General features: G+C 42.1%; 2 protein-coding genes across 2 annotated transcripts; both read left to right on the top strand.

The window, feature by feature from the left end:
• Window positions 1-1,031: 1,031 nt before the first annotated feature.
• Window positions 1,032-17,442, top strand: pdcd4a (programmed cell death 4a). The gene is made up of 11 exons (XM_070827830.1): window positions 1,032-1,489; window positions 7,793-8,095; window positions 8,543-8,640; window positions 10,979-11,092; window positions 11,273-11,494; window positions 11,718-11,815; window positions 12,157-12,271; window positions 13,821-13,928; window positions 14,855-14,965; window positions 15,066-15,205; window positions 15,628-17,442. Exons 1-11 carry the CDS (start codon window positions 1,444-1,446, stop codon window positions 15,677-15,679), a joined length of 1,407 nt encoding a protein of 468 aa, XP_070683931.1. The 5' UTR covers window positions 1,032-1,443; the 3' UTR covers window positions 15,680-17,442.
• Window positions 17,443-17,572: 130 nt separating this feature from the next.
• Window positions 17,573-25,099, top strand: mogs (mannosyl-oligosaccharide glucosidase). The gene is made up of 5 exons (XM_070827500.1): window positions 17,573-17,621; window positions 19,045-19,408; window positions 20,719-20,942; window positions 21,061-21,254; window positions 22,477-25,099. The coding sequence occupies exons 2-5, from the start codon at window positions 19,060-19,062 to the stop codon at window positions 24,245-24,247; spliced, it is 2,538 nt and encodes an 845-aa protein (XP_070683601.1). The 5' UTR covers window positions 17,573-17,621; window positions 19,045-19,059; the 3' UTR covers window positions 24,248-25,099.
• Window positions 25,100-25,327: the final 228 nt, after the last annotated feature.

The raw sequence follows: 25,327 nt of genomic DNA on the forward strand, positions 1-25,327 counted from the left end.
CTAAAGGAGAGGACTAAACAATCAGATAATGACAGAAAGCGAGTGTGAAATGTCAAAGCGAGTGTCATAAGTTTGCTAAATACTGAGGCCAACTGAATGCTGATTGGCCACCACCTATGTGAGCTGCACATGATTTCAGCACCATCTGGTGGTGTGAATTTAAAAGACAAAAATACTTCAATGTGGATCATGAGGTTTTCTCATGTACAGCAAGTTTACTTTTACGTGTCCCTTAAGATTAAGCAAAAATCTTTTTGGGTCATGTTTGCTTTTCATTAGAGGTCAGTGAGCTGATAGGAAATGAGGTGGACAGAGATACAAACCCCCAAGGCCAACGGATCACACAAATGATTTATTGTAAATAAATAAAATCCACAAAAGTGGTTTGTGTGTAAGGCCAACACAAACAAGCAGAGCGCACAGGCCCACTGATGTTAACTTGAGCCACAGAAAAGCCCAGAATGAACTCTTGTAACATCACCAACACTTTTCCATCCATCCAGCAGCCACAAAAAATAAAGTGCTTGAAAACTCTACAATTAAAATTAATTTTAGGGTCACACACTGGCATTCATGCACCCACACCCATTCTCTTTTTGCAATAATAACTGTCTGCTGTCTTTTTTTTCTTTTACTGTTCACTCTATTGTTAGTGTTTTTTAATTGGAAATATATTTCCTTCATCGCAAATAGTATTTATTGTGTGAATCTCTTTTTTATCTCGCTAAGTGAAGAGCTGCTAAACTGCCTTTCATTCATAACATTCACAATAAAGATCTATTCTATTCTATTCTATTCTATTCTATCTGTACTTGACATAACTTGGTAAAACCTTGATTGGTAATCTTTTGGAGGGGATATGACTTTATAAAGCACATTAGAGCTTTACAGTAGATGCTTTTTTTTTTTCCTGCTCTGTGATTGGTCAGATCCGAGCAGTACCCACCCCCTCGACTGACCACTCCCCATCCGCGTTTGGGCCACGTGACCCCCCCTCTGATCGCTCCTGCAAAGTTAAAAACAGACTTTGTTTATCTTGCAGGCTGCTCTACTTTGAAATGCTCTCCGACTAGTTGACCTGGTCTCAGCTGTGGTGATCGTTGTTGTTTTTTTAAAAAAACTCTTCTTAGCCGTGAACGCCGAGGAGAGTGTCAAACCTTTGCATTGCACTCCTTCAGCATTTTTGGTCTCATTGTAATTCAATTTGATACATTTTTTGTGTGTGTGTTTTCTTCGGCTGATACCGTGCAGCACGACATAAAAGGGTCAGGACTCTGTTTTTTTTCCCCTCCATCACGTACTATTTGTTAAAAGACTGTTTGACACCAAACTGCTTGCTCTGCAGACGCCTGTCTTGCAGTTTTGAGGGGGATTGTTGCAGCTTGCTTGCTCTACCGAAGGAGCGCACACTAAGGATTTTCTGTCGAGCATTTGGAGAGCGCCATGGCGACCGAAGTGGGTACGTGGTCCACCGCTCCGCAAGCCGACGGTGAGTGAATGAATTCAGCCGCGCCGTGCGTAGCCCGCGTCGGTGCAAGTCCCAGGGAGCCACCGCTGGGCCTGGTGGCGTGTTGCCCCTGATCCATTGTCCCGCTGCATGGGATGGGCTGCAGAGCTAGCCGTGCTCCACCATGTGCTCCCTTAACGCCACACACACACACACACACACACACACACACACACACACACACATTGACACATCGAGCACGGGTGCAACAAAAGCTGAACGCGGAAGCAGCTTTGCACGCAAAACGCTGCAACCAGAACCGAACTCCATTCGGATTTTTCCGTTTTTAAGGCGCTTCGACGCGGCGTTTGTTGTTGACTGCGCGTACATTTAACCCTTTCACGTTTCTGATTGGACGAGGCCGTGCTGCTCACTTCCGCTTTGACAAGTCGTTGTGTGTACACACGGGCGAAGCTGCCGAGTGCATTTTTAGACACACGGACTTCTCTTTGTCGTTCATTTTCGGTGTTAGATGAGTTTATGCATGACTAAGATCGAGCTGCTTCGGTTCCTGATTTCTGTTCTTGAACACACATGCTGGATGTCACGGTTCCTCAATCACCTGCATGTGTGCCAACACGCTTTGTGTCAGCCTGGGTGTTTTTAATCGCTATTCAGACCCAGCACCAGAAAATCTATATCTCCCAGCTTCTTTGCATTACACAATCTTTTTTTTTTATTTAGAATCAGATGCTTTCTGTACATGGCGGCTGTCAGTTTCATCGATGAGTGATGCAGAAATATGGTGCACTTTTGATTTAACTCGATCAATGCGGGCAGCACTGAACATTTCTCGATCATATGTGCTTCATCAGTGCGTAAAGCGTTTGAATAATGATTTTAAATCATTGCATCGTGGTTTTGTATGAGTGATATTTGAGCTCATGGCACATTGAGTCCTCTGCTTTCAGCCTGGCGATGACGTCGACATGTATTGCCTGCTATAAGAGCCAATAGGAAAGCCTTACATAATCTCTGCGTTGTCTTGTACTTAAAATGTTACATAAGTAAATGTATTGTTCACACTGTAACCAGTTATTAATAATATCAAAATTGAGATTTCACATGTGGGATAGACACTTTATTGTGTAAAATAGACACACACACACACACAGCTGATTGACCTGAGGTTACACACAGGTAAATCAGTGCATGAGAGACACCACATTACTGGTGTGTTATGGTGGTGCTAGTCTTGTGTGTGTGTTAGTAAAAGCAGCCGGTGCCTCGGCGCACAAATGGGCGTCTCTGCATAAACTTGACTGGCCTTTTCTCTCAAGGAAGGTCGGCCACGCTTGATTAAGCAGCCTCTGTTGATGAGGTGGTCACACACACTGTCAAAGACTCTATTGTCTGTGCTGGGTTGGGGGAGAGGGGGGGGAAACGACTCCTCGATAAATTGTGGGTCAGCCTGGACACTGAACTCGGACAGCTGCTTGGGAGAAGTGTAAAACTCACATGGTATAGCGCGGAAGTCGTATCAAACATGGAGCTTCCCGGATGATCAGTTACCCCGGCCTGAAAGAGCTTCCTGTGCTTGGACCATAACTAGTGATTTAAAGTTAATTATCAATTAATCTGCCAAATTATTAGCAGAGCCTAAAGTAGTGTCTTTAAAAGTGCTAATCTGACCAAACAAAATGTTTGACTTTAGAATAATAAATATCTGTGAAAAGCAATCATCTCACTGTAATTTGTTAGATCTAAAACCATCATGCGTGTTTAGAGTGAAACTTGACCTTGAAAATAACAGTTTGACCAAATAATCCCAACTCGAGGTCCATTTACTGGCTTGTTGTGAGCTTTTATGCTGCTTCCTACGGCCTTAATCAGCAGATGGAGTTTGTCAGGTTTGTTTTGTCTATTACCGTTTACTTTCAACACATAACAAAACACCTGACAGGCAGGTACAGGGAAGTGGCTGCTAGTCTGTGCCAGTAGTGCCCGTCTCGCATGAATATTTGAAGTTGGGAAGTTCTGCCATGATGCAGCTTTGTCCAGGGAGCTCTGATACTTTCTATATCCATTTAAAAAAAAACAAAAAAAAAAACAACTCACCTTGTTGTTTGATGCATTTTAAGGGAAGATTTTGACCTAATAAATGACAGGAATGAGAATTTATTTGTGAAAATTAGACATTATTTTATGTCAGTGGGCTTGAATATGAAGTAATATTCAAAAGTAGTGTGTTTGGCCTGTGCTCTGATAAACACCCTATTGCCCCACCTGTGAGAACATTTACATAACTCCTTGGATAAATACATGTGTTAAGAGCATCGCGGAAGAAACCCACCGCCATAAATGTCAAGCCAGATCTGTTCGTGCCTTGCTGAGTACACAGCGCGTTATGGTCTTGCCCCGTCTTCTTTTGTTAACCCTCCTCCCCCTCGTACATTCGTGAAAACATGTTTATACACACCATCCGTTTGCATTAGCTGCTTCAGTTTGGAAACTGAACAAGCCGCCCATGCAAAGTAGTGCTTCACCGTTTATCTTAACCGTTTATCAGAGTTGCTCTAATCTTTTGTATGCACTTTATCTGTGTTGTTGTTCTGCTGCTGTTGCAGAGGGTGATTCAAGACGGCCAGTCAGCAAAACTGCACAAGCTTCCTTTTTAAATGAAGCTGTTCATTTAACGCGCATTACACGTTTAAGGTGATGTGTCAGAAACATGTTTTAAAGCCAAATTCTAACCTCTGAGTCTCCTTTCATGACATGAAATGACAGTTAACTCCCTGGGACATCCACACCCTTTTCTCCTTTGATAGATAATCACCACAGGACCATATGCAGCAGGGCTGTTTTTTCTTTTTGTCCCCTATATCCTTGTGCTTGTTTGACCGTAGAGAACAGCACACATGTTTTTGCTTATGTTCCTCTGTGCGTGGGTTGCCAGAGAAAGACCTCTTTTTGGAAGATTTTTACCCAGCTGACCTTTTCATTTAATCAGGATGTTAAAGTGGGACTGAGAAGGGGACGAATGGAGAAAAGTAGGAGATGTATAGATGCCCAGTAGGCAAATATGAGAAAGTGTTCAAGCCTTTTGAGCTTGCAAACTGACAAATCTTTTGCTCTGTCTAAGTCAGATCATCCACTGATACCATCTAACCAAACGGTTTACACAGAAGTGCCGTTACAAGCCAAAAAAAAAAGTTGCTCACAGTCTTATATTTGCTAGAATATGATGCACTATGACATTTATAAAGCTTGGCCCATTTCCTGAAGTTGTGATTGAATCGAAGTCAAAGCACTTTGTGTTTAGTTGAGGCTTTTGACAGAAAACACATAAAACAAATCTGTCTCATCTACTTGACACAGTCTTTAATGGTCCCCTCCAGGCTTTTTTAAAGACATACATAAAGATGATTAGAATAATAATTTGCGCCTGATATGGATTTTCCCCCCCAAATTTGGGATCCTAGTTAAACGATCAAAAATAACATCTACTCCTTCTGCCTCGAACTCAACATGCTGGGAAAAAATCCTGCTTACACACACACACACACACACAGGTCTAAAACTTCAGCGGATAAATGTGAAAACCGCCTTCAAGTGTCAAAATCTGCACATTCATTATTCTGCACATGCATGTGATAAATAGGAGGAGGTGTGGAACTGTTTAAAAAAAAAAAAAAAGTTCCTTCATTTGACAGATTCTCCCAAAAGTGGTAACATTAGATTCTTGAACAGTCGCATTTACATTCACAGTGGTGAAAACTAGGTCTGCCTCACACAGGGAATGTGAGAACTCTGCTTCACTGACTGACCCTCTCATTCATAAACGCAGCTACTGTATGGAGACTGAAACTCAGATGCTTCAACGCTGCTGCTCAGGCTCGCTGGCTGTGGAGTGTGGAAAGCTCACACACACACACACACACACACACACACACACACACACACACAGCATGCAGGGTAGAGGTCCTCGGCTCGCTTCATCCGGCTGTGTGTTTAAAAACTGGTTATCTGTGGAGGACGTTCTGAAAAACCATCATCGTCACAGCGTCGTGTGGTTTGCTAGTCGTGGTAGGCGTGCAGGGCTGAAGACAGCAGGGTGAATGTCTTGTTGCAGCTTTAGGGGATTGTGACAGTGACACACAGACCTACCTTTTTTTTTTATAGGTTAAACCTTTCAAACAACCTGTTTTGTTTTTTCTTTTTTAAGCAGTTTGCAGTCAAGTTCTGCGTTACAGAGGCACATGATCTCTGCACTGTTTTACATCTTAGTTAGCTTGGCTGCATTCGTTATGCTTGTTTTGCAACTCTTGTCTTGGCAAACGGCACCGACTTTTTCTGCCCTCCCATTTCTCTGCTCTATTCCAATTGGCCGGCTGTGTATTTGGCATGCTACCATTGGTTAGTTCCTAATTTACTGCGCTGGCATGCCCCGTGGTCTACATGAGGGAAGGAGGAGGAGAAGGAGGAGGAGGTGACACATGGTCGGTTGTTTACAGATTTTGAAGGCCAAGGGTGTGGTGCTGCTCTTACTTCAACAGGTTAATTCAGGGAGGTGTCCTGCTCCACTTCCTTCCATTTCTTATTCTCATTCCTGGGCTGACTGAACTCGGCAAAAGTCAAACTTTTGAGATCTGTTTGAATATCTTTTCTTTTTCTTGCACCAGAGGTATGATAATTACACCAGTTGTAACCATTTGCTACTTTTGCAGCACACGGACTGCTGCTGCTTTTTTAGATTGAAGGTTTTATCTGTGGCTTGGACATTTTCCCCCCTCTCTCTGTGTTCTGTACATGTCCTGTAATCTATAGGGCCATAACTGCCCAAACTGCCATTTGGGGGCCGTGCATAAGGACTCAAGTATTCATTACACCCTCAGACATTCCTCATCCCTCTCCGCTACAGTTCTGTCATGTGACCAGTCATGCACCCAACCATGCCATATGTAGTCAGGCCCACTGTAGCTGCTGTGGACAGATCGCGAGAAGACGGGAGAATATTAAAAAGAAAAACTGCTGTCAGCATTTCTTCAGCATGCGTTTCCTTTTGCTCCCTCGCTCCTCCCATGCTGCTGGAGGAGTCCTGTCCCAGTTGTTGTCTCTGCCTCGACACCAAGAAGAAGCAACCTGTGCAGCCATTTTTAAAAAAAAAATGCTAAATACAGTATTTCTTTACACCCACAGAAGAACAGAATATTAAGTTACTTGACACTTTCACCACTTTCCGCCTGCTGATAGAGCAGGTGAGTGTCACAAGAAAGCATGTGTGAATCCGCACTGCCATCTTCTTGTGTTATGTGAACTTCGGCTTCATGTGCAAAACGAGGCCAAGACACACAGACGTGGCCGTCGCGCACACAGTCGGAAAGCATTGGTTTTTTCACGCCCCCAGCCAGTGTTGCTGAAGCGTAAAGGTGCCTGTGCAGTTTACTGTGTGCACTGGAGATTGATCAGAAGTGTTGGCACTGTAGAAGAATGCAGAAGCGAAACAACATCAACAAGCTAACTTCTATTTTGGTCAAATCTTAGACAGCCATATTATGCAAAACGTTACAATGTGTTTTCACCAGAATGCATTCACAGCTGAGACATGTTTGTAGACAAAATTCAATCTCAGTTCTTATCGAAGAGCTGCACCATATAAGATTTATAGTTTATTCAAGTTTTTTTTTTTTTACTGTAGTTTTTATTGTTATGTTGTATCAGAATTCCTTTAAAGATGGCTGTAATCTTTGAATCATCTGAATTGTTATTATGCTTTTGGACACATACATTCACTAGTCTTTAACAGAGATTTGGGTGAATATTCCATCAGGATTTTTGTTTTTCTTTACTTTCTCACTTTACTTTTGTTTCTGGTAACCATGCCACCAAATAAAGATATAGAAAATCCACTACAAGGCAAAAAGTCTGAACATTACTCCCATATGTGACTGAACATAGAAGAGCCTTCGCTCTCCTGAGAAGATGATCGACTCGCATTCTGCCACGAGAGCATTAGTGAGGCCCAACACTAAATCTGACCTACAAGTTCTGGTTTGCAGTCCACTCAAAGGTATTTGATAGGGTTGAGGTCAGGGCTATGCGCTGGCCAGTCAGGGTTACTCCACACCAAAAACATTGTCTTTATGACCTTCCGTTGTGCACAGTGGCATTGTTATGTTGAAGGCAGAAAGTGTCTTCCCAGATTGTTGCTGTCTGGTCCATTTATTTTTAGCCTTATAATGTGTCTGAGTGTCCAAAATGTCTCCAGAAACTCGCACATGTTTTTATAGCGGTTTAATCGCAAATCACTAACGGCCATCAACCATTGTAATTTTCTGACCACAGGGATGTTCTCTTTGGACAACAACCTGGCGGAGGCTGACCGTCCCTACAGCGGTGATGAAGATGCGCTGAACGAGGCGGAAGTGAATGGCAACTGGACGCCTCAGGAGAAAGCCCTCCACGAGGCACGACTCAAAGCCAAAGCCAAGCGTCGCCTGCGCAAGTCCTCATCCCGCAACTCCACCAGCGAGTCCTTCTCGGAGTCAGGAGATTTGGCAGGAAGTGACCCAAACAGTCCGAAGGGCAAAGTCAACACCAACGACCGCAAATCCAGGACGGGCAAAGGCAGAGGTCTGCCAAAAAAGGGTAAATTTGAGCTGGTGCATGCAGCTTTCTGCTTTTTTTTTCAGAAAACTGCTACAGTCTTTTTACAGTAACAGAGAAGGGGAGCAGCCACATGTGCTGTGTCCAGCCTTTCTCTTTTCTTGATGACCAGTTAACATCAGCGAACGTACAGGGTTTGGTGTAAAACAACTGACAAGTTATAACCTCAACTACCAGGGTGGAGATGGGAAAAACACTAGCCACTAGTCAGAAACACTAACATATTAGCATCTTTGACATATTTATGGACACGGGCTGTGAAGATGTGACGAGTTCTGGTGTCTGTGCACACGTGCTATTGAAAGCACCAATTACTTTGGGTGAAAATGTGTCACATGACCTGCTTTTCATTAGCTGCACCAAACTGAGTTTGTACATAATTGTAATGGTGAACATGCCTTTATGGTTTGTCTGTCTGGTTGTCTCCAGGTGGGGCAGGTGGTAAAGGAGTTTGGGGGGCTGCTGGGATGGTTTATGAAGTTGAGGAGCCCGATGCACGGGACCCCAACTATGATGAATCTGCTCAGGTGAGTGAGTGAAACCGACTTGACTCTGTTTGGATTCGGGACCATTAACAGATGAATATGCACATTTATCTGAAAGAATTTGGACCAAACTCTCATAGAAACGTGATACCCTTTTGGTTCTGTATTTTGAAGTCGTGACTCATAGTCATCTTAACCTCTGGGCCACTACTGCCCCCCGAGTGTTAGTCTTAAAAAATGAACATGATCCCCACTAAACTGTCTGAGTAAATATAGTATGTTGACTTTTTTTCCTTCCTACTTACAAGTAGCGTCCATATAGTTTAAGACGGTGTAAACATTTTGACAGTCATTGTAGTTGGATTGAGACCAACAATTATTTGACTGGCAGTAATTTTCTCAATTAAATCAATTAATTCATTTATTATATAAAATATAAGACAAAAATTGGATTTCATTCCAAGGTGACTTCTTCAAATTTCCTGTTTTGTCCAACCCAAAGTTCAAAAATTTGCCTGGAAAAAATGACTTAAAGATGAAAAGTTGATCGAAATAGGGCAACATATGTTTAAATAGATTAAAGGGACATTTGTATTATTTCTTTTACACTGTGGAAGTTGGTGTTTTATTCTCAAAATGCTTGCATTACCTGAGCATCAGCAGTCTCTGCCCGCACACTCCTGTCTGTTTTTGCCACTGATGAAAGGGCGTCACCAGCAGAGGTTAGTTTATCACAGTAGTTGTTGGTCTGAGCAGCTTTTTGTTCAAAAGAGGCCCACTGATCAAAGCTGCGGCGTACTGGATGTCAAACAAACGTGCTGATGTTGAAGGGCTGCTGCTGAAACACACTGGATATAAAAGATGCTTTGCTCTGTGAACAAGATAATGATCGCCCACACTCAGACAACAGGCATATGCACTCTTGCATCGCTAATGAACTACACAATGTTTTGCTCTCTTCTGATGAACTGTTGGATGGCAAATGATCAAAGAACATTTTTGTTTGTGCTGGATTATTAATCTATTGGGGAAATGAACTCTCTTATATGAAAAAGTCGATGATTTGGCCAAAGCGCGTGCACAGCACACCCACTCACATGATTGTTTCATCCAGATGGCTCTGTCCCATCACAATCGACAGCATTTTCAATCTTTAACTCTTGTTATCAAGCAAATGCTGTGTGTGTGGTGCTGAAAGCCAAGTTTGCTTGTCTCCTGTCACGGTCACGCTGGCTGAATAGCAGAGTGGGAATGAAGCTGCTGTCAGTGAGAAGTTGATAACTGTTTGGGAACGGCTCAGAAAAGCCAGTGTGATTTTGGCCTCGAATGTCGTAGGAGCGCAGTGGAACGGTGTCAGTGTGTTAACGGGGAACTGGGACAGAGTGGCTCAGAAACATTCAGGGGACGTGTGCAGACGGTGCCCTTTGACTGAGAGGATCACCTGATAAAGGGTTTCTGAATGGTACAGGTCGTCCTATCCTTGGGCAAATAACTAAAAATAAAGTAAAAATGATCTCAGTGGCCCCGCAATGGAAACTCTTAACCCTTTCCTTTTCAGCAGCTTAAGTGTCACAGGCCTTCATGTTGCGAGGAAAAATGTTCTGCCGAAATGTTGAGAACAGGTTTAGTCTTTTGCCTTTACTTGGTCATAAATTATTGTTTTTGGTTCTTTCCTGTCGCCTTCTACAGCCAACAATCCCTCCAAGTAGCATGAGCACAAAACAGGAAAGTGAATCACCATTTTGGAGTTTTGGCTGCAATCCACCTTTTTATATTGTTTTTTTTTTTTTTTTAACTTTGAAAATGAATTTTGCTCTGCGGGACATTCATATAGGAGTCAGGTTTCCTCTTAAAAAGGCCAAAGTAATAATTCTCCTTTTTTTAAAAAGAAAATAATAATTTGTAGGTCTATAATCTGTGGTTAACGCTTACATTTGTTCTCCAGGCCAAGCCAGAAAAGTTGGTTGGACGAGTTTTGACTGACGTGTTTTGCTTTCATTGATGTGGAAAAGTTGAAGTTACATTGCCGCAGAAGGACAGAGCAGGGACAGATAAGATGTGTGGGATATACTATACTAATATTATTCAGGTATCAGGAGCATTCTTTTGACATGCTTACGGCGCATCTGGACTACACGCTTCGGTTGGAGGCTTTTATCGCAGTTTATGACACACTCTTGCCGGTTTATGGTGCACTTTATGTCTTGGAAACAAACCAACCAGCCAACAGCCATGTAAACAGCTTGGTACGAATACTGACTCTTTTTTTGGAATAAGGGCAAAACCTGGAATATTTTGTACATGTAAATGTCTGCATATTTATTATATATGGATGGATTTCTTTTTCTTTCTGACTGATAATGAGTTTGTTCTTATACAGGGGGACACAGTCTATGCAACAGTCGTGCCAGAGGTGGATGAGAAGGAACTGGAAAAAATGGTCAACCCAATTGTACAGGAGTACTTTGAACATGGAGACACAAAGGAGGTCCAGGTAAATGATTTCTAATGAAGTGCTTTCTCTTCCCTTCACTCAGTGCAAGCCAACTGGGAATGAGTGGGTTTAGAGAATAAATTGTCAAATAGATGCACCAAGAAATACATTACACTTGTGTAATGTGCACAGATTCAGATGCAGCTATTTTTAATTTTCTCGTTTCCTCCCACCTGTCAGATGTTGCTGAAGGAGCTCAACTTGGGCCCACATAAGTACGAGTTCTCCTCCCTGGCAGTGTCCCTGTCCCTCGAGGGCAAGGCCAGCCACAGAGAGCTGACCTCCCGCCTGCTGACTGATCTGTCGGGCAAGATGCTGTCACAGAGTGACATGGCCCGCGCCTTCGACAAGATGCTCAAAGAGCTGCCAGACCTCATACTGGACACACCAGAGGCTCCACAGGTTGACACGCTAATGAAGTCAGATTTCTGTTTATGTAAACTGTGTGCGTCAGGGGGTCAAATGTTTCAGCTTTATTCAGGAAGAAATGCTCGTCAAGCTACTGAAACTACAATTTAAAAAAATATGTATTTAACGTGCATTATACCTACATTTTGTCGTATTGCTGTACACACCGTGGAGACAAATCCTGTCATAAAAGATGCTTTGTCTTTATGTCTTTCAGATGTTAGGTCAGTTTATAGCCAGAGCCATAGCGGACCACATCCTCCCCATGTCTTTCCTGGATTGTTACAAGGGCAAAGTGGACTGTGACCATGCCAGGTATGCAAAGACCAGCAAAATGTCATCATCTACTGAAAAACAAATCAACTGTACGTGCAACAGCTGTAAAACATCTTTTTAGAGTTCAGGTTAATTTGTGATGTTAATCTTATGGTAAGATGAACAAAAAGCTGATTAGAGATGCAACAGAAACCCTTTATTCCTTGTGATAAAAGCTTTTGTTAGATAACGTTTAAATAGAATAAAACATCAGTGTTGTTGTGCAACCTTTGTCATTTTGGACCTTCATGCTCACTCTAGACTTGCCATTTTTACTTTATGGCCTTTTCTGTGGAAAAGGAAATAACATATTTGTGTGTTTGTTTGTTTTTTTCCTTCAGAGTGGCTTTGGACCGTGCTGCCGTGCTGCTGTCCATGAAGAGGGAGATGGTTCGTCTAGATAATGTGTGGGGTGTGGGAGGAGGACTGAGACCTGTCAAACATCTTGTCAAAGAGGTAAGCTCAGCCCGTACAGGTAGGATTATTGCACAATTTAAAAAACAGCAAACTGGTGAGCCACTTCATTAACAATCTCCAACACCTGAGGTCAGACTGTTTTTGTATTGACAAGCTCTGCTGCTTTATTGACATTATGTAACATAAACAGAAGGCAGGAATGCATGCTGGGTAGAGAGCCACGAGGCAGCCCTCTGCTATGTTGCTGTGTCAGCAGAGCACTTTTCTCCCCTGAGAAATGGGAATCGCAAAAACCAGGGCACGGGGGAGGCCAACACGGATACACACCCCAGCCTGTGACTGAAATACAGACTTCACGCACACAAATGCACCACACATGCTCTCTGCTTTGCTTTTGTCCACAATTATTATTCCATGGATTTTCTGGAATTCTTTCGTGCTAATGTGGGCGTGGATAGTGTGGGAGTTTTAAGTGCTCGTCTTGTCAAATGCAAATTATGCAACAAGATTTTGGGCATGTTTTAGAAATGGGAGAGTGGTATTTCGGCGTGTTTTTCGAGTCATGTAGCGTTGCATAAGCCTCATTAAGCCTCAGTAGCCCTCAGACCCTCGGGCTCTTCTGTCCAGTTTTGATTTCCTGCCTGGTTGTGTGCAGCCTCGGGGGGAAAGGCACTGGGCTGCAGGAAGCACAGGGCTTCTTTCACTCACTGCTCTCCCTCTCTGCCTGCTTCACTCTGCGTCCTCACCTGCAGCCTCTTCTAATCCTTTCAGTGTCCTCATCCTCTTCTGTGTCACTGTCCTGCCTGTCCACATTACATCCCCCAGTATTTTTATTTATTTTTTTTTCCGTGATGCTCATAGTGCGGTGAACTACAACCAGAATCGACTCATACGTGATTTTGAACTTGCTGCATCAATCACGCCCCCCCCCCCCCCGCCTCAAATCTCAAGTGGTACGACTAATTGTTCCACAAATGAACTGTTAAGCAAAATGGTTGGCGCGCGTGCAGCTCAACAGCGAGAGTGACATAACCGAGCAATGCTAACAAATGAAGCAGAGAGTAAAAGCATTTGAGCAGCGCACACACAGCTCCAAACGGGAAGAGCTGATTTCAAGCAGTCAGGTTGAGGGTCACATGTTTGCTGAGTTTTATTTCCCAAGGAACTCTGGGATATTGCTGAAGTAAATCCCCTATATAAAGTGGCTTAATGAAATGCCTTTTTTGAGATGGGTACTTGAAGGTGTTCTTGAGCTCTCAGTTCAGCCCTGTTTGTATGCAGTCCTGTCAGTTCATCGCTGTGAACACAAATTTACTCTTACATCTAGGTCTCAATATCTAGGTTCTGTTTCTACAGTATTATCCTATCTATAGTCAATAATCATGACTCTCTGTCTCTGTGAGGACGCTACAGGATGGGCAGACAGATGTTAAATCTCACTTCTGGCAGGCTTTACAGGGAAAACAAACCCTCTCCCGTAACAATAGCTACAGGTATTACTTCATTCCACCTATGTGTGGTGGGATTTCTCAGCGCAAACTGCACCACGAAGACAAATAATGTGTTCTTTGTATGTGTGTGTTCTTAGATGAACCTCCTGCTCAAGGAGTACCTGATATCAGGAGATGTGTCGGAGGCAGAACACTGTCTGAGGGACCTGGAAGTCCCACACTTCCACCACGAGCTGGTCTATGAGGTACTAAAGACCTGATGCCATGTTGTCTGTCTTGGTTTGGTTTTATTCTGTCTGAAACAACCTACACATGGAACACTTTTCCACAGTCACCAAGAAAACAAACAAAAGCATGCAGATTCATGCAGAGACACAAGCGTAAAATTGAAGTGTGACACAGGATGAAAACGATCTCGAGTATAAATCACATTTGCAGAGATAATGTCAAAAAAGGTTGTCAGATTTCTCCATGTTTTCTCCACATAAGATCCAAGTTAAAATCCGCATGGCCTTTTTTAAATATTTTCTGTTCCCGGTGCAGTCAAGTGAACTGCAGAGGGCAAAACTGGTAAAAAAAAAACAGAATTCTTGGTGATTTTTTAAAATTTTCTGCCAAGGACAGCGTGTGTCTGGCAGAGACTCATTTGCACTACATGTATTAACAGCTCAGTCCAAATTAATAAATCCAAAATGACGAAGCACATTGCATAACATGGAACTGTCTATCCGCCATACAAATGTAACTGTACAGCGATTGTTAACGCACAAGGTGTTGCTGGAAAATGATGTTTTTGGCTCCAGTGGTGAACACAGTGAACAGTGTTACTGTTCTTCAGTCCGGTGCTGTTAGTTCTATATATGCGTCGCACATACTGATGGTATACATCCAGCTAGACTTTATCTGCCTTTTTGTCTACTAAGACTTGTATTAACCACAAATTAACACTTAAGAAACGTATAGTACTTATAAGTTTTATTTTAAACCACTGCACCTGCACTTTTTTTCTCATGTATAAAATGTCAAATGGTAAACAGTGCCACCATGTGGTGAAATGCTCGGCTTAAACATTTCTGAAAACATTTTGGATCATCATGAATTGATTCTACTGATATTTTTTTTTAACACGTGTCCCATGTTTTATCTTTTTTTTCCTCTCTCTCTCCTTTAGGCCGTAGTGATGGTGCTGGAGTCAAAAGGAGACACTGCCAGCCATATGATGATAAAGCTGCTGAAGTCCTTCTGGAAAACGGGCCTCATTACTGTGGATCAGATGAACAGGGTCGGTGCCTCTTTCTCTGTGATAGACACAAGTTTCATTATATATGAGAGTTCATGTGCATTTAAGCTTGCATCCAGTTTACACGCTTTTGTCCATGTAGGGTTTCCAGCGTGTCTACGATGAGCTCCCTGAAATCAACCTTGATGTGCCACATGCCCACTCTATCATGGAGACCTTTGTGGACCTCTGCTACCAGGAGTCTGTGATCACCAAACAGCTGAGAGATGCCTGTCCATCCAGGTTAGTTCGCTGTTAATTAGCACTTTAGCAACATTTCTCATAATTAAATAATTTTTTTATCACTGGTGTTATTTTACATTTTCCTTATTGTCAAAAAATCCCATGAAAAAACCAAAACCAATAATGTGTTATTGTGTGTCTTTATACTTTCTGACTTCCCTATTGGCTGAAATGGCGGGGAATTGTAGTTTTTCGGAAGCACAAATAAAACATTCTGGGGACTATTTTCACCTGTGGATTAATACACATTTTGGGGCTTTAGCAAGCAATTCTGGCCATTAGAGTGAATCTGTTTTTATTCTGATGTTTTCACAGGATTCATTGACAATAGGGAAAAAAAACAAAACAGACTTGACCTTAAATGTTTTAAAGTGCACATCAAAATGACACTAACATGCCCCTCAAACTATTTCCTCCACTAGAGGGCGGAAGCGCTTTGTAAGCGAAGGAGATGGAGGCGTGATCAAGAACTAACCTCCAAGAGGAAGAGCAAGAGGAGCAGTAGGAGGAAGGGTGTCTACAGGTTGTTGCACCCTGTTTCGGCTCCAGCGTGTTTCCCCTTAAACTGGACATGCTGGCAGCCTAAAGTTTCCTTGTTCCTCCTTTTGATAATGTTGTCATTACACAAACCAGCGTTGACGTTCGGTGAAAGTAGATTGACGAGTGGCCTGGGTGTTCAGTCTCCTTCATCTTGTTAATCACTGTCTGACTTTTTTTTTTTTTTTTTTTTAAGAATAATCTTTATTTCTGGGGTTGATGTGCCCCTCTTGCCTCAGTCTTTGTACCTGTTTCTCAAGAATGATACAAGTCAGAGCAGCAGAAAGACAGGTTGGACAGGCTAGAGAATGTGGGACATGAATTGGGGTGTTTTGTCCCTTGCTTTGCTTCACCTGTTGCCATGTCCTCTTTTTCCATGTAATGCGCTATAAATGGGGCAAAAAGCACTTAAAAGACGGAGCATATGTACAGTCAGTGAGCACTTAGTAATTTAGCTCAACAACATTGATTGTCTTCTCTTCTGCCACAAATTATTTGAAATGATTTCAAGGATAACATGCTTTGTAGCCTCTGGTTCAAGTATTTCTGTTGATCGTTCATGAACACGGTCTTTGTTCTTTCTTTTCGGTTTTTTGGTTCGTGGTCTCTTAGGCCAAATGTTCACTTTGTAAAGTGCAGCGGTTAAATTAAAAAGTGCTTTGGTACTGTTTGGGTGTTGATTCAAAACTTGCATTTGGGCAAATATACTCTGGAAGCCCATTACTGAAAAGTAAGAATACATTGGGATTAATGTGGTGTAAAAACTAAAATGAATAGTAATAATAATTAAACAGCAATATTTGGAGCACTCTGACTTTGGCTGCAATCAATGGATCTGCAGCTCATATGATCAGCAATAGGTTGTGCACAGATGACCTTTACAATATGGAGCCAAAGTCAAACCTGGGATCTGTTTATGTCTGTGAAAAGACAAAACCCCAGCTTTTCTTGGGAGACGATATATTAGGCATTTTCAGACTTTTCTGCCACATGTTGACCAAAGTTAATGTGGCAAAGGAATATATTTCACTGATTAAAAAGCAACAAAATGGTGTTTCTGAGGTTGTTTTTTTTTCTTTTTCTTTATGCCAGCAGTATTGATGAGTAACCAAGAGTATGTGATTGGGCAAGATCAGTAGAGATGTACCACATACATCAGTCACATTTGTTGATGACTCATCAGTTGTGATCTTCAGTGGATATTTCAACTTGTACCCTCTCTGTCACTTTGTCTCATTTCTCATCTTCCTCCACGACTAATGATCAGAGCAGCTGTAAAAAAAAAAAAAAATCTGAATGCAAACCTGTAACTAAGGAGCAGTTTGAGGCCAAAGGCTGGATTTTGTTTTTGTTTTTTTTTCTAGTTTCTCCCAAGGCTCTGACTCTTGACCGCATTTATGGTACATAAGATACCTGGCTATGTGTTTTCATAGCACAGCTTTATTATGGCTACAGTGTAAATAACTTGCTGAGGGAAACTGTTATGTGGTTCATATTTGGAAACCAGTGTATTTCACAGGACACACTCACTCATGCATGCAGCTGTCCACTGTCAAATAGAGGCTATGATGTTTACGATTTGTATTCCTACAGTCATCTTTGTACTATTGATTTATTTTGGATCAACAAACTGTTCACAACACGCTCAAATACTCCAGAAGTTCATATATATTTCAATAAAATGACGTTTCCCTCTACAATGTCATATTTGTGTTTTTCTTGCTTATGTTCGTTTCATTACGTGTATTAATGCACTTATGAGCGTGATGACGTCACGTACGTACACTAACGAATGGAGTACACGTCAGTGTAGTAACCAGGAAGTGGCTAGTAAGCTAGCAACTGATGATGAGCAGCTGAGACTCTGACATTTTGACAGGTTGGTAGTCATTTGTTCAATGAACTTAAAGCTAGAACTAAGAGTTGACCCCGTTTTCTGTTATCTGCTGGCTAATAACAGCCATACTACATCGCCGCAGCTGTTCAGTTTTGATAAAACTAACGTTAGCATTACAACATTGGAACAAGCGGGTAGCGTGCAGTCTGCAGGCAACGTTGCATTGCCGGAGAGGGTAGTGGCGAGTTACCAACTCAGTATGATGTGGGAAAGCAGGTGTCGGTGGTCATTACTTAAGTGGAAATCTTTGAATAAGTGCTGGATTTAATTTATGATATGGCTGGTACCGTAATATCGCCCTTTCTGCCGTCATCCCCCATGCAAGGTTCACCTAGCTAGACGGCTTTTTAGCCTGAGATGACGTGAAGTTAACGTACGTACAGGGGGCGCCTGCAGGACCTACGACAGGAGTGATAAAGGACGATTTTTATCTCAGGGATTATTACAACTATGGACAGATTCCGTACTATATAAACTTTCGTAATGATAATACTTGCTGCTGCTTTGGTTAATGAGAACTACACTCCTTTGTGAGTTGAATATTAGCTCAAACTAATGCTGTCTACTACAGTAACGTTACTGTAATACATCTCACCGTTATGTTCAGATTTTGTTGTGTCTGTTTTAGTGAAATGCTCAATCTCATGGTTATAGCTTATATTTTGTCCACCCCATGTATCAGTAGTGGTCGACTATATATGTCCATCTCAGTATGTTGCAATACAACAGCATCACACAAACTATAGCCTCCAAAGTAACCATTAAGTTAAATCAGTCACTCTCTGAAACAGGTGAACACTGAACTTCATAACCTTCATGAAGGCTGGATTTATTTTGCAGGGCTGTTGACAGACTGCATTAGTTTTAGCCTGGTATGCCTTAAAAACTGGCAACTGAGTTAGTGAGTGAAGTGCAAACAAAGTGTAAAATATATAGTACCTGTGTGTCTAATGGAGTTTTTGTTACATCTGCATTTTTTTCAGAACTCCATAGCCTACACCTAGACGTCACTTTTTTTGCCTGTTTGTTTAACTGTAAATTACCGAGCATTTGCTTGTGTGTTTCTTATTTTATTTTATCAGATAGTCTCATCAAGATGCTTTCTAAAGAGAGAACAAAGAACAGTTTCTGTCAGACTTCATACATAAGGGTTGTCTAAGGTTAAATGATTATTGGATCTTGTACTGTAGTTACAACATTTAAATTATTTGTAACTTTATACTGTATGTTATTGTACATGTATGTGTAAGTTGTTCTTTTCTTCATAGATACAAAACAGGTGCAAGAAAGCACTGTTTGATACAGATCCTCAGTTACCTTTTTAGTTTCCTTTGCACTGCTACATTTAGAATTTTACTTCCATTAAACTACTAAATATCTTCCTCCCTCATCATCTTGTCTCCAGCTTCAGAAAGGCAGGATGGGCAGGCAGAGGAAGAGGGTTGTCACGGGTGAAGCTGCTCCCCCTCCAAGGAAAGATGAGAAGCCCTCTGCATTTCACCGCAAAGAGAAGAAAAAGAAAGTTGATATCGGCAAAGTCTTCATCAACATCTCCATTGGCCTTTGCATTTTCAGCCTAATCTGGTTCTTTTATGCCCTCTACATGCGGGCCGGTCTGGCCAAGCGGGTGGTGACCCTGCACCCGTCACCTCCTGTCCTAGATGGCAACAGCACCAGTGCTAAGGTTTCCCCAGAGAGATTCTGGGGCTCATACAGGCCTCAGGTCTACTTTGGCATGAAAACCAGGAGTCCCACTTCGATTGTGACAGGTAGATTGACATTTGCAGAGTCAACCTGAAGCTGCCAAGTAAATTTGTGGTGGAGCAGTTGAAGGGCAAATCTAAACCAAAGTAACTTTTTTATGAAATATTGTACAGATCATATTTAATTCATGAATCTCTGAGAGGCTGAGACAACCAATATATGCGATGATGTCATGTAGAGATGAAGGCAGTGAATAATGGACACACACCCCCTGGGTCACTGTCTCATGGTGGGGCTTTGTCTGCTGTGTGGTACTGAAAGAATCAGATAGCACAAAATACAGCACATGGTATGATAAAGTGTCCATATTTTTGATTTGTAAGTTATGATGACAAAGTAGGTAGAGAAACATTATTGATTCAGGTTAACACTCATTATTACATAGATGAGGTTAAAAGATTAAAACCATGAGCTTTATTTAAAACTCTGGCAAAGATCCTTATGTTTCTAAAGATACGAAATACATCAGGCTGAATTCTGGAAAAAAGTCTCAAACATTGAAAGGTGCAGCCATTAAAAACACTCATCAATAATTTGGGTTTGGATATTTTGCTCAGTGTAAACATCATATAGCCTCAATGAATCGGATAAAGCTAATGCAAGGTTATTAGGATACTGTCAGACAGTGTGAAATAAGATATTTTTTTTCCCATCTAGAAGCTACTTAAGGAAAAATAAAATGGATAAACTGGATGCTATCATTATAAAACTAAATTCACAACAAATAGCTAGTCATATCTCATATCACTTATCTTGATATAAGAATTGCAAAATGTGTACATACATACAGTTTTGTGTTTTGTAGATTTGTTTCTTACTTGAAGTATCACGCCTAAATCTTATCTCGAGCCATTGGAATACCGCTATCTAAAGTCTGTTTTGGGGTGGATATTCCATTTGATATTTAATCATTTGCTTTTACTAAATATTTGTTCTGTTGTGCTAATCAAATCTTCAATGTTTAATTGCACTAGATCAGGGACAGGGTGGGAAACAAGCCCAGCCACTTGTCAAATTCAAGTATATTTTGGCCACAGTTCCTGGGACTGTTTACCCTGTCAGCCAATTTGGATGACCAATATTGTTAATTAGTTGACAGCACAAAGTGCACTACATTTTCCAGTACTGAGTAACAACATATAATTAAGCGCTGTTGTCAAAACCCAGTTGGCTGGTAACACAGTGCATGTAACCAGCGAGTTTTCAGACTTGCCTTTTATGACAAACTGTTGACTAGTTATTTTCTAAATAATATTTGTGCATCCTTTGTGCTGTACAACCAAATGTATTTACTTTGACTGTTGCATGTCCCCAGGCATGATGTGGATGCGTCAGTTTTCCGACATGGATGTAAACCTGAGGCACACCTGTGAGCAAGGGGATCGCTTGCAAGGCTATGGCTGGCTGATGCATGATGGGATCAACTTTGGTGTTCAGGAAATCCGAGACAATGACTTCACACTAACCACAGAGTTTGTCAAGAGGATGGGAGGGCATCATGGAGGAGACTGGACCTGGAGGATCACTGCCAAACAGCATGTGAGCACTGACTGTTCATAAAGCCTTATGTGTAGATGTTCCTTCACATGAACCAAATATATTTACAGTTTTTACTGCACTTATTAGATATTAAATGATTTCTGTTTTTACGCACCAGAGCTCTACCCCTCAAGCGCCAGTCATCTCCCTGATGTTTTACGCAGCAGCTGACAAACAGGGCTTGCTGGAGGCTCACACCGAGGAGAGAAACCGCCTCGCATCCATCACCGGTTTCTCAGAGGAGCTTGGAAACTTTAAGATCACTTTCAGAAAGCCAGTTACTGGGGAATTATCCAGTGCCAAATATGCCAGGTAAATGCATGAATACAAGAGTGAATGATAAAGCCAGCAGCAATGTCAAAAGAGAGTGATGGAGGGAGGCTGGAGGGAACATACTATAGAATGACTGATATGCAGCAGAAACAATTGACCCAAAAGATTTTAGTCAACTAAATCAGTTTTAAATGAACAGAACATAGTTATGTTTTGCATTGCTTATCCAAATAGTTGAATTATCAATCAGTGAGGATAAACCTCCAAGAAAGGGTGCAGCGACATCGTCATGTAGCAGTGACGAACAGTGGCCATTTAAACTGTCTTTGAGAAAAAGATCCATGCATAGAAAAAATACATGTGATGATTTAAAGTAATGAATCACCAAATCTTTAATAGAAGAAACACACTCTTTAAGTGACTCTGACATTTTGAATTCAGATGCACCTCTCTTGATTCCCAGCATCAGATAATGTGGTCTTTGGATGATTCTCAGCAGTAATGCCTTGGTACACTGTAGTGTAATTTAAGATTAGTACTGGGCTGAAAAGAAAATCCAACCACTAGATGACAGCAAAACCAGGATTTTCAGCCGTTGTTTGCTCAATCCAACAACAAATTGGATGAACTGGAAGTGGAAGTTTTCTTAATTCTGAAAGTTGAGATATACATTATGGTAGGATACATATATATATATTATATGAAATGTTTGAAAAGCCAAAGAAAAGCAGACCCTTCATGAGGGCTCTAAGTGCTCTTAGGCAAAGTTGTCATTTAATCAGTGAAGTTGTTTATCCACCGTCAGAAAGAACTGCCGCTGCTTTGTTTTTTTTTTGTACTGAGTGGAGCAGGACTCTCTGCTAGCAACACTCACAAGGAGCACCAACATTTCACACTTTCACGAAAGCCAGAAAGGACCAGCATATAGACAAATAGAAAGGTACAGGATGCACTGATAGAAAATGACAAGAATGGTTTGAATTATGATTTATTGTAGGAAGATGGTTGATGAAGTGTAAGTGGGAGCATAAAGATTGATTTTACTGCAACCGTTCGCTTAACCTCTGAGTCATCAGTACAATTTAAGACAACAAAGGCTTACACTCAGGGTATGACACAGCGTGCTAAAGGCTTCTCATATAGCTAGGGCAGTTGAGATTTCTTGTGTGTCAGTGAGTGAATATAAACTACTTTAAAGGTTTGTGTGACTCCTTCGATTTCATTGATTTTTACAGTTAATAATAGTCTCTTGTCTTTTCAGTTACAACCATCTGCAGACCGTCTCTCCTGGCTTGGAGAAGCTGACTGACATCGTGAAGCACAGTCTGAACCGCAGGTTTGTCTACAGCCCTCCTTCGGGCGAGAAGAGGCACTACATAGCTGTAGACACGTACAAACCCTCTCACCACCAAAACCAACAGAAGCCCGCTGACACGAGGAAAGAGAGCGACTTTGTGGTTCACCAGGTGACCGTCCAGACGCCGTTCCAGATCGAAGTTCTGTTCGAGTCGGGGAGCTTCCACAGCCGTCCCAACCAACTTGTGGGCTCAGTCATGACTCAGGAGCTGGAGAGGAGGAAAGCTGAATTTGATGCCAAGTTTGAGAAGACTTTTGGGCTGGAGAGCAAAGATTTTAGCCAGGCACAGATTAAGTTTGGCAAGGCAGCACTCAGCAACACGTTAGGTGGAATGGGCTACTTCTATGGCCAGTCAGTGGTACAGTCAGTCTACAATGAATACCCACTACTGTACCCTGAAGGCGCTTTATTCACCGCCGTACCGTCACGCTCTTTCTTTCCCAGAGGGTTCCTTTGGGATGAGGGCTTTCACCAGATGCTGCTGAGCAAGTGGGATCCCCAGGTGACAAGGGAGGCAATTGGCCACTGGCTAGACCTGATAAATATGGAGGGCTGGATCCCTCGAGAGCAGATCTTGGGAGACGAGGCTCGCAGTAAAGTCCCCGCTGAGTTTGTAGTTCAGCATAATGAGAATGCCAACCCGCCTACTCTTTTCTTAGCTCTTCAGGAACTTATCGAACAGCTCTCTTCAAATCCCGAGAATGCAGCGACTCAACCAACACTGGCTTTCCTCCGACGGCTCTTCCCCAGACTGAAAACCTGGTTTGAATGGTACAACACCACACAGGCGGGGCCACTGCCAAACTCTTACCGCTGGCGTGGACGTGACAAGGACACTAACCTTTTCCTCAATCCCAAGACCTTAACGTCTGGGTTGGATGACTACCCTCGGGCCTCACACCCATCAGGAGATGAGCGCCATGTGGACTTGCACTGCTGGATGGCCATGTCCTCGGGCATCATGGCAAGCATAGCCCGGCTTCTAGGCGAGCCCCACCAGGACTATGAACTCTCCCACCACGTCCTCAGCGACAACAACCTGCTGAATGAACTCCACTGGTCAGAGCAGCTTCACGCTTTCAGTGACTTTGGCAACCACACCCAGGCTGTGTCCTTGCAGCAGGAGAAAGTGTACGTGCCGCCCGGACAGCCTCGTCATCAGTTCCCTGTGGCACGCCTCGTGCGCTCAGTCCGCCGTGCCCCCAAGCAGCAGTTTGTTAATGCTTTGGGTTATGTTAGCTTGTTCCCTTTCTTGCTGCACATTCTTTCACCGGACTCACCCAAACTAGAACACATCTTCCGTGACATGAGAGACTCCAATAAGCTGTGGACACCCTACGGCCTGCGTTCACTCTCCAAGGCTGATCCACTGTATATGAAGCGAAACACAGAACATGATGCCCCCTATTGGAGGGGACCAGTATGGATTAACATCAACTACTTGGCAGTTAGAGCCCTTCACCATTACAGCAACAAGGAAGGGCCATACCAAGAGAAGGCAGCTGCTCTTTATGAGGAACTCAGGACTAACATTATCAATAATGTTTATAGACAGTATGTTGAAACAGGGTATATCTGGGAACAGTACAATGACAGCACTGGCAGGGGCCAAGGAAGCCACCCCTTCACCGGCTGGTCAGCCCTGACAGTATTAATGATGGCTGAACAGTACTGATAGTGCAGGTTTTATCTGACGTTTTCTGAGATATTGGCCTTCATTTATCTGAATGTGATTGGAACAACTTTAAGATAAAGTGATATGTCTCCTCTCGATTGATGAAGCTCTACTAACCATTGAAAAACTGTAATTACAAGGTCCAGCTGAAAAATAGGCAATTGTGATCTCATTTGCACTCTTAACCTTTAATTAAAATAACAGGTTTCACGCAGGTATTCTCTGAAAGGCAGTTTCAAACAAGTGTAAGTGCAGCTGCTGTATGTTGAGCCACGCTCTTTGTAGAGCTTCGCTCATACTTAAGATGCATTTGAACTTAATTAACTCACATCCTTCAGCTTCAGTCGCACACAACTTCATTGCCTCCAGCTGTAATGTTTTAATAAGTAAAGTCAAAGCAGATGATTTTAGGTGATAAAGTATTTTTCTTGTGTTTCCAATATGCCGAAAACGTACACACTTACACACGATATGTGCGATGTTGTATCTGAACAACTCCTACTGGACTAGTGAGTTGCTATCTGGGTAAATTAGCACGTAAATTTCAAGTTGTGCAATCACTTGACAAATGAGGGCCATTATTCTTCATTGTGCCATTTCTCTTCAATCATACGTCCTTGATTCTCTGTGTTAATGATTGATCATTTTGATATTTAATTGTTCGATCAGTCTTTCAAAAAAGAAAAAAGAAAACAACGGTCCTATACAGCCTTGCTTACCTTTTCTAAAGGTACTGCTTCTAAAAGCAGCCATATTTTCTATACACAGCCTGTGGTTTGACTGGCAGGGACTACAACATTGACTGTGACATTTGTTTGGTTTTGTTAAAAACAATAAATGGTTTAAAAATGTTTTTGTATTACTGTATTTTTTTGGTAATGTCGGTGTGTTAATACCTTCATTGACGTAAGCAAATTATTCTCTTATAAATGTATCATTGCCTGGAATTCAGTTGACAAAAATTACTACAATTATTATTATTGTCCTTACTTTATAAGTTTGAGCTTGGTTGTCATGGCTCAGACCTTGACACTGCTTCACCCTGTGTGCTTGTAATTGGTGATTACTTTTTCTCTATGT

The sequence above is a fragment of the Pempheris klunzingeri genome, chromosome 3, assembly GCF_042242105.1.
Source record: "Pempheris klunzingeri isolate RE-2024b chromosome 3, fPemKlu1.hap1, whole genome shotgun sequence".
NCBI classification, from domain to species: domain Eukaryota; kingdom Metazoa; phylum Chordata; class Actinopteri; order Acropomatiformes; family Pempheridae; genus Pempheris; species Pempheris klunzingeri.

What these genes read in the sequence shown, in the direction of transcription:
- pdcd4a (XM_070827830.1), top strand. Translation starts at nt 1,444, where the DNA reads ATGGCGACCGAAGTGGGTACGTGGTCCACCGCTCCGCAAGCCGACG. An exon ending in GTGGACTGTGACCATGCCAG is followed by an intron (nt 11,816 to 12,156) that starts GTATGCAAAGAC and finishes TTTTTCCTTCAG; the next exon opens with AGTGGCTTTGGACCGTGCTG. An exon ending in ACCACGAGCTGGTCTATGAG is followed by an intron (nt 13,929 to 14,854) that starts GTACTAAAGACC and finishes TCTCTCCTTTAG; the next exon opens with GCCGTAGTGATGGTGCTGGA.
- mogs (XM_070827500.1), top strand. Translation starts at nt 19,060, where the DNA reads ATGGGCAGGCAGAGGAAGAGGGTTGTCACGGGTGAAGCTGCTCCCCCT. An exon ending in TCCCACTTCGATTGTGACAG is followed by an intron (nt 19,409 to 20,718) that starts GTAGATTGACAT and finishes GCATGTCCCCAG; the next exon opens with GCATGATGTGGATGCGTCAG. An exon ending in GGATCACTGCCAAACAGCAT is followed by an intron (nt 20,943 to 21,060) that starts GTGAGCACTGAC and finishes TTTACGCACCAG; the next exon opens with AGCTCTACCCCTCAAGCGCC.